This window comes from Phacochoerus africanus, chromosome 15 (assembly GCF_016906955.1).
Source record: "Phacochoerus africanus isolate WHEZ1 chromosome 15, ROS_Pafr_v1, whole genome shotgun sequence".
In the NCBI taxonomy this organism is placed as follows: Eukaryota; Metazoa; Chordata; class Mammalia; order Artiodactyla; family Suidae; genus Phacochoerus; species Phacochoerus africanus.
Genome location: NC_062558.1, coordinates 118,007,786 through 118,028,870, shown reverse-complemented (window position 1 = coordinate 118,028,870; position 21,085 = coordinate 118,007,786). Strand labels below are relative to the sequence as shown.

Sequence of the window (21,085 nt, the reverse complement as noted above, 5' to 3'; positions counted from 1 at the left end):
CCTCAACACTTGAGCTCTTCTTGATTCCAGTGTGTGAATGACAAGGAATAGACAAATGAGCAAGCAAACAATGAACAACACACAAAATAAATACCCTTTGCTTTAGGAGTAGAGAAATTGGAGGAAAAGGTATATGCTTCGAGGTGGTGAAGCTGACTTGTATAACTCTACCCTGTCTAAACAGGAATTCCAAGAACAACACAATTAGGAAAAGAATCTGGAAAATTAAACATTAAGGACATTCCTTTAGGAGAAATGTCCTGAGTTGACAGGTGGAAAGAGCAGAAATCTGCCATGCAACCTTTTGTAGAATTACATCATGTAGCCACATGTTGAATCTGGAGCCAAAGAGAGCAGAGACGCATTTAATTTTTGACGACGCCGAGCTTTCAGAAGGACTAATACCAAAAAAAGGGAGATGTATTTGAAATCTATAAATTCCATTTCATGTTCATTTGTCACCTTTAGGAAAAGGAACTAGGGTTTTGTCCTTCTCTCCAGGTGGGTGATGAATGATTGCTTGGAGTCAGGTGGTGGGAACTAGTGTCGCTGTTATTGACTTTCTATGGAAAACAATTCATCTGTAGATGTGGTCATTGCAGGATTTGCACACCCTGCAAGGCATAAGTAAACAAGTTGTGATCTCATGGGCTGACCTGAACAGAGAATAGTTACTTTCCTGTTAAAGACAGACTCTTCTCATTGTCTTTACCCTCCTTACTTCCAAGCAGAACAGCAGGGATTTAAGAGGACTCAATTCCCAAAGTCACAGGGATCCATGAACTGCATTTAGCAGAAGGCAGGGGCAGGAAGGACTCATTCATTTGTTCATTTATGAAGACGTAGGGACTTACTATGGACAGAACTTTATGCTAGGCAGATAAGTTCTCTTTTTAGAGAGCTCCCTTCAGGAATCCTGCAAAGTTTGGAGTCATGTCTTTTATCAAGGCTTTTTAGAGTTCTGTCATTCAGATCATATTCCAGGATGCAGAGGATTAAATACAGCAAATCACTATTTATTCAAAGTCACATGAACAGCCGAAAGAAGGTAGAAAGCCAGTGGAAACCAGCAAAACAGGGATCACTGAATATATTTAAAGAATGTAATTTATTATTTTTTGAGTATTTGAAGTTACTGTTTTGACAGTATTTCCTAGTAGAATACCTCCTTGAGAAAATAGGACTTTAAAGATTGGGTCATACTTAATATTTACATTATATCTTTTTTCTCAAATGGGTTAAACAGTTTCTATTTACGTCTTAAATTCTCTGCATATTAACATATTTGCCTTTGATAATCTATAAAATGGCAGAACAAACATTAACCCATTTGAAATACAATTACTAAAGAATTTACATTTAGTAAATTAAAGACTGAAATAGAGATTCTACCAATTCAGTTAATAATAGTTCATTAAGTATTACTGTGGTTCAACCACTGTACCAATTGCAACTTAATTGTTGAAAGTTGTGATGAAGTAATTGAAATACATTGTATGCAGAAGTGTATATTAATGTGTGTGTGTGCATTTGCATGTTTAAGGTTCAGGTGGAAAAGGATATAGACCATGATATTAAATGGAAAAAAAAGGATTAAAAGCTCAATCCATGGTATTTATGTAACTGGATAAAGGAGTAGAAGGGAGCACAAACATGCTTTAACTTGTTGAAAGGATAGGGTCATAAGCAGTTTATTTCTCTTTTATTCTGAATTCTGCTGGCAGTTTTGCAAGGTTGTTTTTGCAGTTAAAAAATGGCTAAACAAAAATGGATCCAGACTGACTGGTTTATTTTGAGTGGGTTGGAGCAGAGATTTGAGAGAAGAACCACTGGAAGGTTTGCGTAGTACTGATATATGTATAAATCTTACAGGGGGAGTTTCCAGAGACCTAGCCCTGAAATAATCTAAATGCTTTTTCCATAAACAGATTAGATAAATCAGGGTAAGGCAGAATCACATTGTTTATAGGGGTTAGGTTGTAAATTCAAAAGGGATTGATAAGTAATGCCAGACATCGTCCATAATTTCCAAAGTGTCAAATCCGTAAATAGAAGGTTTTAGGTGAAGGCTGCGTAGAGGTGGTGAGATTTTGGTCGACATATTTTTAGAATCCAGAAGAAAAACCAAGGAAACTAGGAGTTTTATTTATTCAATATTCAAATCTCCATATGTTTGAAAATATTTGCATTATTCTTCCTCCTCCATCCAGTAGTACTTTGGATGTAAAATATCTCCTATAGTCTCCTTTAGAGCATAAAGGAGTATCAGAAATACTTTAAATAATGATAAATAAAAATCAACTTGATTTGAGGATATTCTGTGGGCCCAGGGTTTTTATTTTGATGAAGCAATCTGCTAGGAGAAGCAGGTGATGAGACCCACACTTGTGGGAAAAGAGTAAAACATATTCTGGTTTACAGGGAAATGGAAAATCAGAGAGGAACTGGAAATCACCGTGCCTGAGACAGTAGATGCTCCATAAAATTGAGCCTCTTCATATTATCATGGAAATTACTTTTGGCAATAGTGCAAAAAGGTTGTTATGTATTATTGTTAATTGTGATTGGAGACACAAAGCAATATGATCATTTGATGACTTATTTGTTATGTGGAAAATGACAGCTTTTATGTGCCAGTAAATATGAAATCACTTGGAAATATCCTTGTGAATTTAGGAGCCATCTGATTGTCCTTGCTTAATGCATACAATGGACTTTAACGAAGCCACACAAGTTTGTATTAGCAGATTACCTAATGGTTCTGTGTCAGACATCCAAGAAGCGAACACTGACTGCTTGGTGCTTGCAAGACAGAGAAACCTATAACTTTGTTAGAATTTATGGCTGATGGACAATGGCTTCACTGGAACATTGCGATGAGAGGCAATTAGTCTGCAATTTTGTGTGTGCTCTCCATCTTGTTTGGGGTGGGGCTGACAGCCACAGCGTTTTCTGCTCGCTCCACCACCTCCCTTTCTCCTCTTCAAGAAGGGAAGATTGCAAGAACAGCCAGGAACCTTAAATTCATCCTGGATAACACAAACACAGTTCAGGATGAGCGTGTCTGGTGTGTGATCCTCATGTGCCATTTGCAGAGGCAGGACACCACTTTGGAAGATGATGCTAACTATCTTGAGGTTTTTCTATGATTGCCTCCAAATGCTTGAGAAATCCCTGTGTGTTTCCTAGCACCCTGCTCTTTTCTGACATTGCTCTAGTTTTTTTTTTTTTTCTTTTTTCCCCGAACTCTCTCTCTGGGAACTGCTACATCCTTGGCTGGTAATCTTTAAAGCCTGGGCTGCAATGATTTCTCTTCATACAGCCACACGTTAAACACATCTTTCATGCTTCTCTGAACCAAACTCAGAAAGTGCCAATTAATCAGTAGATGGGGAAGAAGTCAATGGGTAGCATTAAGGCCACCTGTCTGGAGGCATTAGGTGTGCACTTTGCCTGTGTGAAAGGCAACCTGCAGAGACTTGGTAATGAAGTGCTTTCTCACACATTCCTAGAGGCCTAAAATGAGAGAATCAAAAGCAATTTTCCAGGCTGCTCCTCTGTCTCGCTCCTATTGTGGACTGTTCACACTGCTCTGGCCAAGATTAACCATCCCAGCAAGAGATCACCAAGCCTCTGGAGCAGTGAGTTCTTACACGGGTATAGCATACTTCTCTTGTCAGTAGGCTAAAGCTGGAGAGGGGCCTCCAACCCCTCTTTCAAGGAACTTCCGTTCTGTCACATCTGCTCACACTGTCCTGGGCATCTTTCTAGATCCATGTGACTGCTCTGAAAAACTCTTTCTATTCATTCCTTTAATGAATTCCTTGAATTCATTCATTTGACAAATACTTGTTGAGTATATAATATACGCTGGCCTTCATTCTAGCTGTTGAAAATACACCTGTGGAGGAGAAAAATAGAGAAATGTCAAAGACCACCTTTCTCATGGAGTTTATGTTCTAGAGAGAGAATATAGACAGTGAATAAAATAAATAAGTAAACTATGTAGTAGGTGAGCAGGTGGTAAAGGAGTCGTTTTTCAGTGCCCCAGGGAAGGCTTCTCAACACCCAACCCTTGACTCTAGACTCAGAAAATCAGGCTGAAGGCAGGATGACATGGATACGGTTGATGTGAACAAGAGGGTTTGTGGCAGGAGAGAAAAACTGATCAACTCCATCTTCTGTCTGTTTCCTTCCCCTTCTCACCCTAACAAGTCTGGTTCTTTCATTCCCCTCAAATGGAGACTAGACAAGGCCCTCTTGGAAGGAGGGTTGAGGTTAGGGGAGCAGTGGGAAGTATTTCCAATTAAGCGAATTACTTTGGAAAAGAAACAAGGATCCCTAGAGAAGGGAAGAAATTGCACGTCTTTATTACCTCTGCCTGTCCTGGCTCCTTCCTTTCTTGGTATAAACAGTTTCATGGCTTTGGTCCAAGGTAGGAGAGCAAACCTGACAGAGCCAAGGTCCTTTTTTGGATGAGTGTTCTTTGACCCCTCATTTCCCCTCCCTTGTCAAAAACTTAGGTTATCTGTAAGCTTCATAAATTTGCAAACTTAACTTTTCTGTTGTTTTCTTTCCCAAACAATTCTCTGCCACAGATTATGTTGCTCACAGACCCGGAGATTGAGAGCAGTTTACTCATCAGCTCAGACGAAGGGGCCACCTATCAAAAGTACCGGCTGAACTTTTACATCCAGAGTTTACTTTTCCACCCCAAGCAAGAGGACTGGATTCTGGCGTACAGCCAGGACCAAAAGGTGAGCAGGATTACTTTGTTTGAGAGAGTGGTGCATAGCTGTCCTGAGAAAGACAGCCCCTTAGTCATCTCTGCCTTTCTTCTCTGTAGTCGAGTTTGTCCTATGCAGTAGCCTGAGCTCTGTGCCAGCAGGGTGATGGGCAGTAGTGTGGTCTCAGGCTGCTTGCTTGAGCTATGTAAATATCCAAAACAACAGACAAAGGGAAAGCTAGACCCTGGAGTGGCAGTTCTCATTCTGAAAGTTTCAGGCCATCAAGAAACCCTGATGGCATTTAAGACAGTGTTTTGGGGATAAAGGAGCCATAGCTTTCTCAGATCCTTTAAGGGAAGGGTGACCCTGTAAAGGTTAAGAGCATTAACCAGTGATTTGTTAAAATAGAAAGAGAAATGGCCAGAGGAGCAATACTAATGTACATAGATAACATTATTCAGAACCTTGTAATCTCAGCACTTTTCTTCACTTGTTAGCTGGGTGCTGAAGGATAGGTCTACTTTTAACAAAAACATTGAATGAGGTTATGCTAGTGTGTGTGTGTGTGTGTGTGTGTATGACATATGTATATATTTTATGGGATACATGCTATCAAATACATTCTACACTCTTCTACCGTAGCTCCACTACAAAGTACATAGAGCTCCTGCTTTTAAAGAACTTACAGTTTCAGGTAGAATCTAAGTCTAGAAACAGCAAAAGCAATCTAATTATAATTAGAAGAAATAAAATATACCTAGGCAAATGTGGGAGGGACTCTGGCCATAAAAGCCAAAAGGAAAATAGGTAAAATATTGGAATGCTCTTTGTGAAATGCGTGGTTCAGTGAGGTCATTATGAGAATTCTCTTTGGAGGAATTTTGTTAGAAATTCCATATATTTGACTTACCTGAGGGAGGAGGGTATTCTAGGGTTTTATCTATCTGGGCTGGCATGGATGTGCGGGGGTTCTTCCTGAAGGGAGGGGAAGGGTAGAAGCAACTTTCCAAGCTCTCTACTGACACGAACATATTTGAGGAAGCAAATTAAAATTCTTAGGATTGGAGTTTTATTCATGCTGCCCTTCCTGCCAAATAAAATGCACATTAGCCTAAAAATAGAAAAGATTTACAATTAAGTATTTTTTTCCTCTTGAGCAGCCTGGCTACCCTTTCAGCAGAATGTACAATTTCATTCCTGGAGTCAAGCCACAGTGCATCTTGTCCAGGATGGTGCAGTTACCAGAGGCAAAACTAAGCTGATCGGGACACAGAGTATTAGTCATTTAATCCACTAGGTTTTTGTATTTTATTTGACAGTTGGTTAATTTTCCCCCTGATGCCAGAGGCACAGTGAAGGCCAGATTTACCTAGCTAAGTGAAAACTATGCATCTTTGTTAGCATATCAGAGGAGATACCCAAACATATAACCCTTCACGTGCCAGCACTCACACAACGACTCCTGAGCACTGTGGCAGAGTGGCTTGCCCTGCAAGAGTCAGGACATGTGGGCATGTGGCGGTTACGGCTCCACTCGGCCATGGACAGGAATGTACTTGGTATTGGCTTTCTTTGCCTTAAAATGTGTTTATGTGGATAATTACAATATCAGGTGCACTTCTGATGAGACTGAAAAAAACCAAAGAAGCAAATCTTAAGACACTGTGTCTGGTTTATGTGCTCAGTATGGTGCACTGCTGTGTAAAATAACTATATCAAGGAGTATTTAATCCAATAGGGGAAAAAGATAAATACACATGAGTTCATCACTAGTCTAAGAGGAACCAAAAAGGCAGATAGAACCCTCATTCACATATTTTATGGATTATATGAAATTGGCAGCCCAAACTTTAGGAGATGGTGATCTTATAAAATGATTTCACCTGAACTTTAATGAATATGTCATATTTCTGCTAGGGGGTGGGGTATTTTACACAAGAGGAATGTTATAAACAATACTATAAAACTGTAAAGTTAGAAAACCTGCATTTACAGGATTGTAAATGTGTCTCTTTGCCTGAAACTGAAATCTGGGGAAGTTCATTATACATGCATGTACTCTTGGAACCTAATCTTGTGTTTTGGGGGAATGATTTGACTCTTAGGCAAAATAATGTTTCTTATCCCAGTTAGGAGCCTTTTGTACATTTTGGCCAATGGGATTGTGTATTCAGAGCTATAGATTACAAAGATTTATCTGGTAGCAACATTAGGATGAACTGTGGAAATGAGGCCAAAACCAAGAAGACCAGTTATGGTGAGATCACTGTAGTCCTGGTCTGGACCAAAAATTGTCTTTTGTGACCATTGACCAAATGAATTCTTTCATTTTAGAGGTAAATATCTTCACAATCTTTGCTCTCTGTGTCACTAACAAAACTAAAATCGGAGGCATTAATAAATTTTCCCAAGGGGGAAAACCACTCATTGGTATCACATGTCTAAGGTGACCAAAACCTTATATGAGATCTAGTAGGGTTCTCTACTAAATTGATGGTGATACCTGGAGATTAGCCAAGGGACAGAAGTCAGCCTTTCTACTCAGTTCTCTGTTTCTCCAGAAAAGGATGAAGGAAAAATTATCCCAGGGAGGTGGGGTGGGGATTGAGGATAATCTGCAAATATGAGTAGGGGTTGGAGAAAGGTTCCATGTGTCAGGCTTGAACCACAGAATGGAGAGTGGGGCCTTAGAGGGGAGGAAGTGGGCTGCGGGCATCAGAGGAGCCATTAGCTGGTGGTGTTGGCTGAAAGTCAAGTGGGAAGGGTCTGTGGCCACTCAAGTGGATCAGTGATAAGGAAATAATAGCTGGCAGTCATCTACAAGTCACAGAGCTTTTAACTCTGATGAGATGCAGCTGTGGGTGCCAAGGAGGGCCCGGTGCTGGTGCTGGCAGGCCAATGACTTTTGGAAATGGGGACATTTATTCTTTCATGTAAGGATTGCTCATCAATATTTCTGTGCTGCTGCTACAGAACTCCCAAGCTAAGCCAGTAGCATTGGTGCTAGGATTTCACTCTGCCGATGCTGTCTTCCACTAGCCGGCGGTGAACAGAGTTCTCAGGCAGCAGGTGCTATCTGATAGACGGTATCAGGTTGGCCCATATGGCAGCTTCTTCAGAGCTCACCTGGGGGCAGCCCCCTCCTCTCTGTTACCTTGTTTGCCATCCATCTTCTGAGGCATACACTCCCTCCTTTGAGTACACAGCCACCTTTCTTTCCCTCTATTTCCCTGCCATTGCATCGTCTCTCCATCAGTGAAGGAGACGTTGGGATGGCCCCAAGAATAGAGTCTGGATCTCTGGCTTACAGGAAGGAGCCCATATGGGCTGTGCTGTTCTGCTCCGGCCGCGTTTCATCTTGAGCGTCTGAACTCTCAGTGGAGGCTTTTTGATGTGAGCATTTTAAGGGACTCAAAGAGTTTGATTGAGCAGATTGTCCTTTCTTGCCAGATAGGCTTTTACTGGCCATCAATTCCATAGGCAGCCAGTGTTTGTTTTTCTTTCTTCCCTCCCTTCCTCCTTCCTTCCTTCCTTCCTTCCTTCCTTCCTTCCTTCCTTCCTTTCTTTCTTTCTTTCTTTCTCTTTCTTTCTTTCTTTCTTTCTTTCTTTCTTTCTTTCTTTCTTTCTTTCTTTCTTTCTTTCTTTCTTTCTTTCTTTCTTTTTCTTTCTTTCTTTCTTTCTTTCTTTCACAGCTTTTAATCAGGGAGAAATGTGTATGGCCAAAGGCCCTTGAAATTCATAAAATCAGGATATTTTGATGTTTTAGCCTTTTTTTTTTATTAGAGAAAGACATCTACCTGTGATATTTAATACTTAGGTGGTTGCCAAGAGGTAAAAGTTTGTTGAATAAGCATGTGACTCTCCAGCCACCACTTGAGTGACCAAAGAGAAAAGCTTTGGAACCTCTTCCCCTTTAAAGCCCTAAAAGAAGTAGCCTGACTTCTTTTTTTTTTTCTTTTTTTTTTCTTTTTTAAAGGTTGCATCCACAGCATATGGAAGTTCACAGGCTGGGGGTCGAAATGGAGCTGCAGCTGCTGACCTGCACCACACCCACAGCAATGCCAGATCCTTAACCCACTGAGTGAAGCCAGGGAATTGAACTAGCATCCTTGTGGATCCTAGTCAGGTTTGTTACCCCTGAGCCATGACGGGAAGTCCCCTGACTTCTTATGAAGCCCTGTCAGGGGACTTCCTTGGTATAGGTACAGGTGATAGACTCCTTGGCCTCTGAAGGGTCTTGTGAAGATGTGACTTTGAAAAGCCCCAGAATTTCCGGAAAAATAAGCGTTGTAGACATTATGCAAAGTCCATGTCAATTGGGCAGAGGGCTACCTATCACATACAGTCACACCTTTTAAACTTCTCACAAAACGGCAGTGAATCACTGTGGATGCCATGAAGAATTGCACGGTATTTAATATGGGAACACAAACAGATCACTTTCCTTTATTTCCTTATTTGTTATTTCTGTAATTAAGCAGTAGGCAAACCGAACATTCTCCTCGTTCCTTTGTTTCTTGGCATTTGGAAACTGTGCAGCCAGGAGAACAGAGAGAGAACACGTCTTTTCCTTCCTTGTCTTTTCCCCCACTTTGTTGCCTCAGCACAGGAAACCACCCAAGGAAGGCTTAGCAGCAGGCTGAGTCTGCCAGATTACATCTTTATTTTAATTTGGCAATAAACTAGTGTACAAACTGTGCTATAAAACATTGCCTCCAACGGCATCTCTCAGTCTGTCTTAAACACCTCACTAAACATGTTGTGTTGGGAAACATTTGAAATGAGAGAAAACAAAACGCAGATGTGACTGCAAGAAGAAAAAAAAAAAAACAGGAGAAAAGCATAAGAATAGGCATATACCTCAGTTCTGCCAACCATCGTGGGGTGCTGGGCTTGTGGCCTCTCTGTGGGGTTGCACCAGAGCAGACGGTACAGGGGAGAGTCTGCAGTGTTGTGATGCCCCGTGAATGCTCTCAAGACTCAGATGGCCCAGGAGTTTGGGAGGAGAGACCCCCTTGCTCTAGCAAAGCCTCTTTCTCAGATAGCTCTGCAGATGCACCTGCTGCCTCTGCCCCTGACCTTGAGCAGGAGGCACCACTTTTCTCCATCCTTTTCAGTGTTCTTCTTCCCCTACCCTGCGGATACCCAAGTCCTTCTAGGCCATGAACTCAGTTCCTACAAAAACAAGCAAGCATGTATGTAGCGGAACAGAGTGGCTGGGTCTGAGCTGTGGGAGACTGGAGAGCAGGTGTTCATTAAGGAAGGTGAGGTGGGGAGGGGTGGGCTGGAGGAGGTCTTCAGCCTGCTGTTCTTGCCACCAAGGATGGCTCCTCCAGTGTCACCAGACTCTGAGAATGTCTCTAGATAAGTAATGCTGCTTTGTTTGAAATATGCTATTTTCCTATGAAGTGTTTATACTAGTTCAAAATTTTAAAACAGAAAGCTGTGCAAGACAAGTCAGCCTCACCTGCTACTTTGTATGAGGCCCCAAATAACTTTTTTTCTTATTTCTCTGTCTTTCCCATCATCTTTGTTTTTCTCCTGTTCATGGATCTCCCTGCCAGTTTTTTATTTCAGGAGACATTCAATTGTTTTGTGAATTTTAAACATGCACCCAAATGAGTGATCAGTTCTATGGAAGGAGGACAAAAGCCTTAGGACAGCTCACCCTTCATTTTATATCAGTGCTAGAATATTCATGAGTTTATATTGCCTCACTTATTCCAGGGTTCTGTGAGTCAGCAGTCAAGTAATATCATGTGGGGGCTTGTACCATCTCTGCTCTCATCTATATTCCAAAGTGTCACTGTTAATGAAAAAAATCCTAAGGCTCACACAGTGGCCACACCTTCAATATTTTGGAAAATGTGTGTAAGACATGCATTACAACCAAAAACACGGCTTTAAAGGAGAATGTGTTTTGATAAGGAGATCCTTTCACAAAGAGCTGAAGCCCTAACTATTAACAGCAGTATTCTCTGTATAAACGAGGGATGAGTTTGAGTTAAATTCAAATATTTATAGGAAAGGAAAACTATACTGCCAGTGCGCTTGAGAGCATACAACAAAATTTTAGTAACTTCCCTGAAAATACATATTTTTAAATAAAAAAATAATTTTGTTTTCTCCCTCCTTTCTTTCTACCAGTGTTGCAATTTTATTTAAACAGTTTCATATCCATTTATTAAAAACAAAAAAGAAGACACACTTATTTCTTTTTCATCTTTCCTATTTTTCTTGACTGGGCCCTAAGAGAGGGCTATTGCTTTTCAGGGTTGCTTCGGAAGCCAGGAATTCCCTGAGAAATGATGACTATTGGATAAAAGAAGAGCATTTTCAAGAACTTGTTCCAATTGGTTTCTCACCAACAATGGACAACACAGAAAGTGGGGTAGGAACATCAGTTCTTTACTCTGCCAGGCCCTGCAAAGAGCCATGTGACATTCTGCAGGTCACTTAACTTTTAAAGTTTCTCCAACTCTGAAGTGGAAGTAGTCACAGTACCTGGCTCACAGGAGTGTTTGAGGATGCTGTGATATAGTACATAAAATACTCAACATAGAGCCTGGCATGTAGCTGGCATCACATGGATGCTCGCCAGTGTTTTATTCAAAGACCTGAGAGAGGGACACCTGGTGTGGTTTAACTGAATTTAGACACAAGGCTGCTTTAATAATAATGCAGGGTCTTTCAGGTACCTGAAGTCATAGATGCTTTTGTCCATGTTGATATTCTCTTAGTCAGTCACTAAAAGGTACCACCGAACCAGAATGAATGGAGCAAGCGAGAACCAATTTATGGTACTCAGAAAATATTATTGATTATAATAAAAGTAAGCCATTAAATATTAAAGTATTTGGCTTCACAGTAACTCTGTTTTTGTATAGACCTACCACTCCCTTCGTGTCAAAAGGGTAAGATTGAAATAAAAGACAAATGGATCTTTCAAATTCAACCCCTGGGGATATTCAAATGATTTCTGTACAAGCACAAACACTTAGGAAACTGATATCTACCCAGTGCCATCATGTTTCCCAAGGCACTGCATTAGTGAAGAGGCACTCTGTGATTTATAAGAAATATGTGAAACATTATATACCATGCTGGTTTGGCAAGCTTTCCATGTGCTGAAATTTCCCAATGTCACAGCTGATTTCTAATCTCATGAATATGTAAATAATTTAAGTATCCAAGTACAAAAATGGCAATTAGAGTGGAAACCAGGGAGCTTGCTAAATGTCACCCCCAGTGCTTGTTTATAAAACAAATTCTCAAGCTGAAATGCCATCATATGCAAACAAGGAAGGTCTCTGTTCACCTTAGATAACTTGTTTAACCAGGTTGTATCATTATTTTGTGATTGCTACCTGAAACAGCTGGATCTACCTGTTCCCAACTTGGAATGAAAGGGGGTGTAAGAATAAGAAGAAACAGAAGTGAAATAAGGAGAAACAAAGAAATGATTGGAATAAAAGTTTGGGAAGAGACAGTTGTGCTACTTGGACACAAGCTATTTGGACTTTGAAATAAATTATATTTTTACTTGTGCAATTTTTTTAATCCAGCTCTTTTGATCCATTCTACCCACCAACACTTGTCTAGAATGGATTAAGCTGCCTCCTAATCCAGGCATTGGTCTGGGAAAGTTTGAAGAACATTTGATGCCCTAGGAGGGCCTGGATCTCTTTCTTCAGTGAGCTCCAGGGATATCCAGAAAAGACCTGTCTCTAAGGATGGCCCTCTAGAAATCTAGTAGTGCTGAAATGTTCCTGTATTCTTCCTTGTCAAGAGTGGTTGTAACCAAAAGTCTTGCCAAGGAGGGGAGTGGTTTAGGGAGGAGGAAGACTTGGGCTTGTACATGGACATATGTTATGAATGTCTTCTTTGTCAATCACTAAAAGGTACCATTGAACCAGAATGAATGGAGCAGGCAAGAACCAATTTATGGCACTCTGAAAACACTGTTGACTCTGTGGGTTTCATATTAGGGAGTTCCTGTTATGACTCAGCTGGTTAAGAACCCAAGATCATGTTCCTGAGGATGTAGGTTCTATCCCTGACCTTGCTCCATAGGTTAAAGACCCGACATTGCCACAAGCTGCAGTGTAGGTTAAAGATGCGGCTTGGATCTGGTGTTGCTGTGGCTTTGACATAGGCTGCAGCTCTGATTTGACCCCCAACCCTCGGAACTTCCATATGCTGCAGGTGTGGCCATAAGAAAAAAATTTTTTTTCCTTTAGATGTTTTCTGGTCCTACTTCCTCCTTTCAGTAAAATAGGCTATTGTAAGTACAAATTACAAATGGGAAGCACATTCAGGATTCTAAGAGATCTATAGGCCTGGCCAGGATATCATAGCTGGCAAGAGGAAACCAGAAGTAAGCAACCTCCTAGAATGACCAGGTCCCTTTACTGAGCTGTACTCTTAATATAAAATATTATCAGATGAAAGTAACAAACTCAGGTCTCCAAGGCTGTCACTCACCTGTCTTGCTTAGTTCCATTGCCTGCCTGGCTGCTCTAACTGCAGACATGATGAGAAAATGCCCCAGGACAAGAAGACTTGTGGTGCAAAGCCAAACAGCCTCAGCTACTCCAGGAAAGGCGCTGTTAAGCAGTATTCATCTCCAAGACATGAAAGCGCTGTCCAGGGTCCTTCCTGGGTTCCTGAAAGTCTGGAAGAAGAAAGCAATCACAACTGCTTCTCCCTAAGATCCTCCCTTTCCCAGGGGCTGTGGACAGCTAAGGCTGGAGACAGTAATCAGCGGAAAAAGGAGAGAATGAGAACTAGTATTGACCCTTTACTCCGCAGCAAGTATTCTGCCAAGCTTTTCACATTGATTATGCAATTTTATTCTTATAGTAAAGATTAGATATATCATTATGCCTACTTAGCATTTGGGGATTCTCATGGTCTAAGAAGTCAAGAAAATTCCCTAGGGGTCTAACCCACTGTGACTTTCTTCTCACTCCATCCTTGCTGAACCACATTTACCTTCCTAGAAAAGCCATTGTGATAATTTTTTTCTTTCCTTTAATTGCCAATCTTTTTCCTATTTTTATTTAACCATCTTCTCCCTGTCCAACCTACCATGAGACGTATTCCCTATGACAGATGCAGTAGTACCCATTTCAAGAGCAGAGTTTCACAGCAGAGAGCGAGTTGTTTGAAGATCACACAGCAGAGAAAGGGAGAGGAAGGGACCTACACGCAAGAGGGGATTTGGCCCTGACTTCCAGGCAGCTGGCAGACCCTCGTGATTCATCAGACTGGCTTGTAACACAACACTGTGACCCTTGCACATCTCCACCAACCTTGCACCCGCTCCAGTCCAGGGGTCTGTTTGTAAAATCTCCCTCTGCCCAGGCAGAAGGTCTGGAGCTTTCAAAAGTGACCGTGTCTGTAAATTGGTGCAGCTACTATGGAAAACAGTATGGAGATTCCTTAAAAAACTAAATGTGGAGCTATTGTGTGATCCAGGAATCACATTTCTGGGCATATATCTGGAAAATATGAAAACTCTAATTGGAAAAAAATGTGTGAACCCCTGTGTTCATAGCAGCACTATTTACTGTAGCCAAGACATGGATGCAACATAAATGTCCATCAGTAGATGAATGGATAAAGATGTGGTGTATACACACACACACACACACACACACACACACACACACACACACACACACACAGAGAGAGAGAGAGAGAGAGAGAGAGAGAGAAGCAGAATAGAATACTATTCAGTCATAAAAAATGAAATAATGCCATTTGTAGCAACATAAATGGACCTCAAGATTATCATACTCAGTGAACTGAGTCAGAGAAAGACAAATACTCTGACATAATTTATTTGTGGAAATGAAAAAAATAATACAAAGTAGCTTGTTTACAGAGCAGAAACAGACTCACAGACATAGAAAACAAACTTATGGTTACCAAAGGGGAAAGCAAAGGGAGGGATAAATTAGGAATATGGGATTAACAGAAACACACTACTGTATATAAAGAAACAACAAGGACTTACTGTATAGCACAGGGAAGTATATTCAGTATCTTGTATTGAATATATTCAATATCTTATAATAACCTATAATGGAAAAAAATATGTATCTTTTTTTTTATTATCACTTCCCTGTGTACCTGAGACTAATACAGCAGTGTAAATCGACTATACTTAAGTTAAAAAAAAAAAAGTGACCCTCTTGTACTCTACTTCTGGTCAGATGCTTTTCTTTTCTAAGTTTTTTGGATATTATATTATTATTATTATTATTATTATTATCATCATCATTGTTATTTCCTTTCCTCCTTCCCACAGCCAGGGGCCCTGATTCATCTGGACACCCATCTCTTCCCTCTCCTTTTTTAGTTACCTTCTAACTGATTGTTCTTTCTCCCCCGTTCCATCTTCACACGGCTAATGGATCCATCTTACAGAGGCACAGTTCCAATTATGTTCCAAGTGACAATTTTCTCCTCCTGCTTATTTTTGTCTTTCAGAACTGCTGAGCGTCATCATCTATGCATTTAAATAATGGCGTGATTACATGGTTATTGAAGGCTACTTACTGTTTTTTTTTTTTCATCAGTGTCGAGATATTGAGGGATTTGTGATATAGACCCCTATCTTAGTTTCTCATTATTTTGTTTACCTTACACTTATTTCCACATCTCTGTTATAGAAATCTGAAAGCTAAGATTCCATTTAAAAATGTTCCTAAATACATCCAAACCTGGGTACACAGGAAGTGTCCATAAATTGAACTGGCCCACAGTCACGTATTGACCCTTCCATCCCAGCCAGCCCCAGTTACATATGTTTGATCCCCCAAGCCTGCCTCCAAGTGCCAAACACAACTGTGGGGTGTGTGACAGACTTCAGTGACAGCAAGGGAATGACCAGTGACAGATTTGATAAATCCAGCTTCGGGAGAGATTGATGGAGCCGGTAACATGTCATCATTCCTGCTCACTCTTTATCAGCCAAGCCTGAATGCTCAGCCTTGGTGCCCTTGTCTTTTGACCTTGTCTTTTGGGTCCAGTCTACAGGAGCTTCCCACAAGTTACGGTTCAGTGGCATCCATCAACCTCCTCCCAGGCTCTGTTTACAGCCTCTGCTCCCACTTGACTTTTTGTTATGCATTCCCACCAAACCAGGTCTCTTGCAGTTGACAAAAGAAGAACAAAGATACCACTCTCATCTTTGCAGCTCAGTTTATTTGCTCAGACTGACCCACATGCCCTGGCACTCTTCACATCTTAATATTAAGATGTTTCAACTGTGCTTCTAATCCCACCTTGAAAGCTTTGGCAGATTCCCAACTTCTCCTCTTTTATATCAGCCACCATAGCACTGTGGACAAAATACAGGACATTACTGTACATGGCATATGATGGCATCTGAGAAGCTGGCTTTTCCTTTGAGGAACTTACATCTATTGAGGGTGGGAGAGCTGGGCTGGGATGGTCGTCATAGGTCTCTATCTGCCCCTGTGCCCACCAGCCAAGGAGACGACTCTGTCAGCACTTGGTGAAGTTTCAGGTGCCTCATGATGTGTTTTCCTAAGAGTGAGTCCTGACCCTCTGTGCTTTGCAACCAGCACATTAAATCATATCTCTGCAGACCCTGGAATTTTCTGGACTGATTCTCTTACTTTTTTTTTTTTTTCTTCTTAAGGGCTGCACTCATGGCATTTGGAGGCTCCCAGGCTAGGGGTCGAGTGGAGCTGCAGCTGCTGGCTTGTGCCATGGCCACAGCAATGTGGGATCTGAGCCACATCTGTGACCTACACCACAGCTCATGGCAACGCTGGATCCTTAACCCACTGAGGGAGGCCAGGGATCGAACCTGCAACCTCATGGTTACGAGTCAGATTCATCTCTGCTGCATCACGATGGGAACTCCTGATTCTCATTCTTCCTTATTGAGGCTGGTGGGGGAAAGAGCTTGATATTTGCAATGCCTCAGGCCTGACATTAGAAATTTATCTGAAGTCCTCAAGGAACCATCTCTTTCTTTTTGAAAAGAATGCAGTAACAGAGTGAGCAGTGGTGAATCAGTGAGGTAGACAGTGCTTTGTACCCAGGCCATTCCCCAAGGCAGCATTAGGATGAAGCAAATCCACCAGCACTGGCAGGGTTTTCTGTCAGCTGTTTCAAGAAGGGCAATTTGCAAGCCTCCTACCTCTAAAATGTTAAGGGCACAGAAGCAGAGAGGAGGGACCAGGCAACCTTGAAAAGAGCCAACCACAGGAAGTGTTCCTCCAACACAGAAGCCTCTGCAGGAGCCCATGTGGAGAAGACCCGGGGACCTGCCTCCTGCTGGGAATGGCCCCATGGGGAGCCTTGTAGTGAAAGCATCCAGTCCCATCAACCAAAGATAAACATGCTATATCGCTTCTGCCTTCTACCCAGTTGTGTCCTAGCACTGATTTTCTAGCTGCAAAAGAAAACTCTTAATGTGTACCCAACCATCTAAAGTGAGGGGCTTTGTTGATCTGATTTAGAACTACTGAGAAGACTTTCCAGGGATGGTGATGCTTGCAAGCCTTTGCATCAACAGAGAGAAGTTGAATTTTTCTTCAGAGATAGATGCTGCTCTCCTGAGGATTGAACCAAAATGTAAGAGGATGGAAAATGAAAGTTGAAAACAGCTCCTTTCATACCGCACTTCTTTAAGCTCCTCTTATTCTGGTGTAGATGAGGGATCCTGAGCACAGTCAGTAAATCTCATTCTCGACCACCCCAAGCTATTTTATTTGTTCCCCTGTGTCTTCCTCCTTATTCTCCCTTGGAGCCTGTGCTCCTCAGCCAACTTGCAGTTCTACAGACCTCCTGAAGATGGCACTGGAGATCATTGTACAATTGGATAAAAGTTCATCGTCAAACCAACCCATGGAATCCATCCTTTGCAATTATGTATGTCTTTATTTGTACTTTTCTTCTAGCAGACACAGGAAGACAGCAAGAAAACAAGCCAATGTGAGAGATGTCAAAAATAAATAGGATAAAGAAGGAAAGGGAATAAGGAAGGAAGGAAAGAAAGAAGGGAAGGAAGGAAGGAACGATACTTTTTAGGGAAGGAACTTGTCAGCACAGGAAGAAGTATTGACAGCCCCAGACTAGTGTAATGATGGAGTGGAGAGCTGGACCCTGAGGCTGTTGTAGATCTTTAGGGTTGATGGGCTGTGGGTTTGTGCTCCTTAAACTGTATTTGCTGAGATGCACACAGCTGATCTCGGATAGTTCAGAAGGGTTTTCTACCTTGCGCTCTTTGTTAACCAACATCCTTACCCTTCCCTTTATAAAAAGTCTACTTCTTCAGTTTTTTCCCCAATATTTTGTACCAGTGTTAGCAACACCAAACAAAACTAAGCCCCTCCAAGAATGGCATTTGGGGGTTCATGACAGAGGGTTAGGAGATGAGCATTGCTCTCTTAAAACTAGTTCACATACTCTCCCTTCCTCCCCTGATCTTTCTCCCTGGCTTTCTCTCAGCTTGGCACTGTTAGAGAAAGCTGCCGCTGCTTTCTCTGATGTGACAGATAGTAATGATAGTTCTCAGTTCTGTGTTCTGACAGTCAAAAGAAGCCTTGGAACTGGAGACAGACAGGGAGGGAAATAAATCTTATTTAGGTGCTGCCAACGCTATGAATTTTATTAGAGGACATTGACTTGTTCTACACAGAAAGCCTTCCACTGGCAGTAGAGGCAGTCATTGGGTAAAAAAGACTTTGAAAGCATTCTCTTCTTTGTGGAGGAAAATTTCCTGCCAGACGCTGCAGGTTTAATTAACACTTTTACTTGGAGGGCTGTGAGTTGTTTTCCCCTTTTCTTGGTGTAACATCAGGCTGGACAATTAACTTCTTAGGGAGAAATGTTTGAAGCAGTAGGTGGAATATGCAGAGCCACTCTGTCTAGGGCTGAATATACTAGACCCTGCTTGCAAATCCATGGGCGTTTCAAATGTATTGATATTTATGAGGGTTTTTTTTGCTGTTGTTGGTTTAAGTATAGGCCTCTAGGTATGGATCCATGGAAGTAAAACATATTCCTCTGCCAAATTACCTTTGTTTATTCTTTGGGGAACCTTAGTGTTATACTAGGTAGATCTATCACTTGGGGATTTGCATGGTGTAAAGTCAATACTTTTTTTTTCTCCCCTTGATCACCTAAAAACTTTGTGATCTCATCCAAGAGGCAAGCAGTGAGCTCAGATATTTTAGAGTAGCTTTAGATAGGAAGGAATTTCTGCCTTGCATATATAAAAGGCTCTCTTGAAAGGCTACTTAGAAAGTTCAAGGTAAGTATGTGGACTCTGGCTTGATAGCATTGCTTATACTGTGGTTCTTTGGAAATGAAGCCACTGGGAAATCCGAGTGTGTAGAAGAAGGTTGACAGAAAAGGTATCCTCTGATTTGGACCTAAAAAGAAGACTGGCCTTGAGGTGGGCAAGTCTTGAAGCTATCTCTGCCAGAGTGGGTAATACCAGGGAAGTCATGGTGGGGGCTTGTGCCCAAGTGTGAAAGGAAAAGTGAGGAGTTGAGTTTATTGACACTGAAGGATACCTTTTGAGATGGGAAACTATGAAGGGATGTCATTGAGCTGAATAAGAGAGGCTTGCTTTATTGGATTGTTTGGTATACCCACTGCTTGAGGGGCCTCTGGATGCTCACAAATAACAAAGCATCCCCTTGAAGAGGATAAAAACAAATATCATGGGACATACCTGACTGGTCCACAGGTTCTAAATCCAAGCCTGGGGGATCAATTAAAAAAGATATAGAGGAAACACACACACACACACAGATGCTGGCACCTGGCAGTTCCTCAAAGATGAATTCTGTGTGAAGGAAGAGAGGGCAAACCCTTGGTGTAGCCCTAGCAGAGGGCGGAGTTTATATATGATTTTCAGGATCTAGGTGAGCCCAGCCTCCATGCACCTATTATTTCAAACACCCCTATTTTCTTACATTTTCATACATCTTTGTATATAAATATGTTAGCATACATTTTAAAATAGATACAGGCACACACAGTGATGTGATCTCTATTCCCTTTAAGCTCATAAAAAGCAGTGCAACTCTAGGGTTTAAAAAAAAAGGTGGTGAAAGAGGAGAGGGGAGAGGAAGCAGCAGACACTCCTGTTTTAAGTGTTTGCTGTTGTGATCCAAGTCTAAATATTACAATGCAAGGTGTTCAGGACATACTAGGGAATAAGAAGCAGGATGTGCATCCTCTGGCTGCTTGAATTAAGAGTTGTCACATCTTTTGTTGTCTCTACAAGGGGAGCTGTCTCCCCATCTCTCCTCCACACTCTGAAAATGAATCAAGCATGAAATGTACCCAGGAAACCTTTCTCCCCCAGGCATGATGGAGCAGAGAAAAAAAAAAAAATGACTTGAATGAAAAAGTCACAGACTCTTCTCGGTTAGATGCCAAAATCCTATGTCGTTGGGGCCGAGTGAACTGCTTGCTTGAATAGCCGAATATTTCAGCCCTTTTTTGACTTCATGATGGGTTTTGATCCAGTGGACACAATGTTACAGCAAGCTCTTCCAAGGGTCAGTAACTCCTCGTGGAGCTGACTTATTTCTTGGACGTGCTCAGTACATCTGCAGCCTTGGCGAGTCACTTGGTGAGTCATCCGACCTGCGCTGAGTGCTGGCCCTGGAGATAGAGGACAGTCATGGTGCTTAGTACAGAGTGACTCACCATCCATTCACAGTGGCACTTGGCAAAGGCAGTGGTGGATGATTGGGATGTGAGTGGGTTACAGACCAGGCACATAGCATAAAGGAGATGTCTCAAACGACATTTTTCAAATCAGCAGTGAAATGTCCATGGGAACCAGAATGCGTAGAACAACAGGAACCTCTGGGCTGCCTTCAGAGGATCCTTCTAGGGCCAGAAGAGGATCCATGGTGCTGCAGAAATAACTGGAGAGGGGCAGGGTATGGAAGGAGCCAGTAATAAGGAACAAGACATAAAAGAAGAAAATCTCTGGAGGGGATGGAATATGTGGAGGGTTCAAGCCTGTCTCATGAAAGTGTTTCTTTACTGTTACCCTTGGAGAGTACTGAAGCAGTATAGCAAATGCACTTGAAATCTTACCAAGCTGTATCACCCATTGTAAGATGGCCTTATAACTTCATTTATTGCTGGGATGGATGGTGTGTGGGTTAAATGCAATGACGCATGAGAAGCACTTGGATCATAGTAAGAGCTTAGTTCATATGATAGAGCCTGAAGTTCCTTTGCTTCTTGCTTAAATAAACAACACTGCTTCCTCCTGCCTATAGGATTGATTTGGGTCTCCCTAACCTGCAAATTAAAGACTATTTTAAGTTGCCCTCAACATT

At 41.7% G+C, this 21,085-nt stretch overlaps 1 protein-coding gene across 3 annotated transcripts in view; it reads left to right on the top strand.

Annotated features, from left to right (window-relative positions):
* Positions 1-21,085, top strand: part of SORCS1 (sortilin related VPS10 domain containing receptor 1) — a 333,563-nt gene that overhangs the window by 137,991 nt on the left and 174,487 nt on the right. For all 3 annotated transcript variants that reach the window (XM_047761867.1, XM_047761868.1, XM_047761869.1), the window contains one exon: positions 4,599-4,757. In XM_047761867.1, coding sequence (XP_047617823.1) covers positions 4,602-4,757 — 156 coding nt within the window. In that variant the 5' untranslated portion in view covers positions 4,599-4,601. The remainder of the gene's footprint in view (positions 1-4,598; positions 4,758-21,085) is intronic.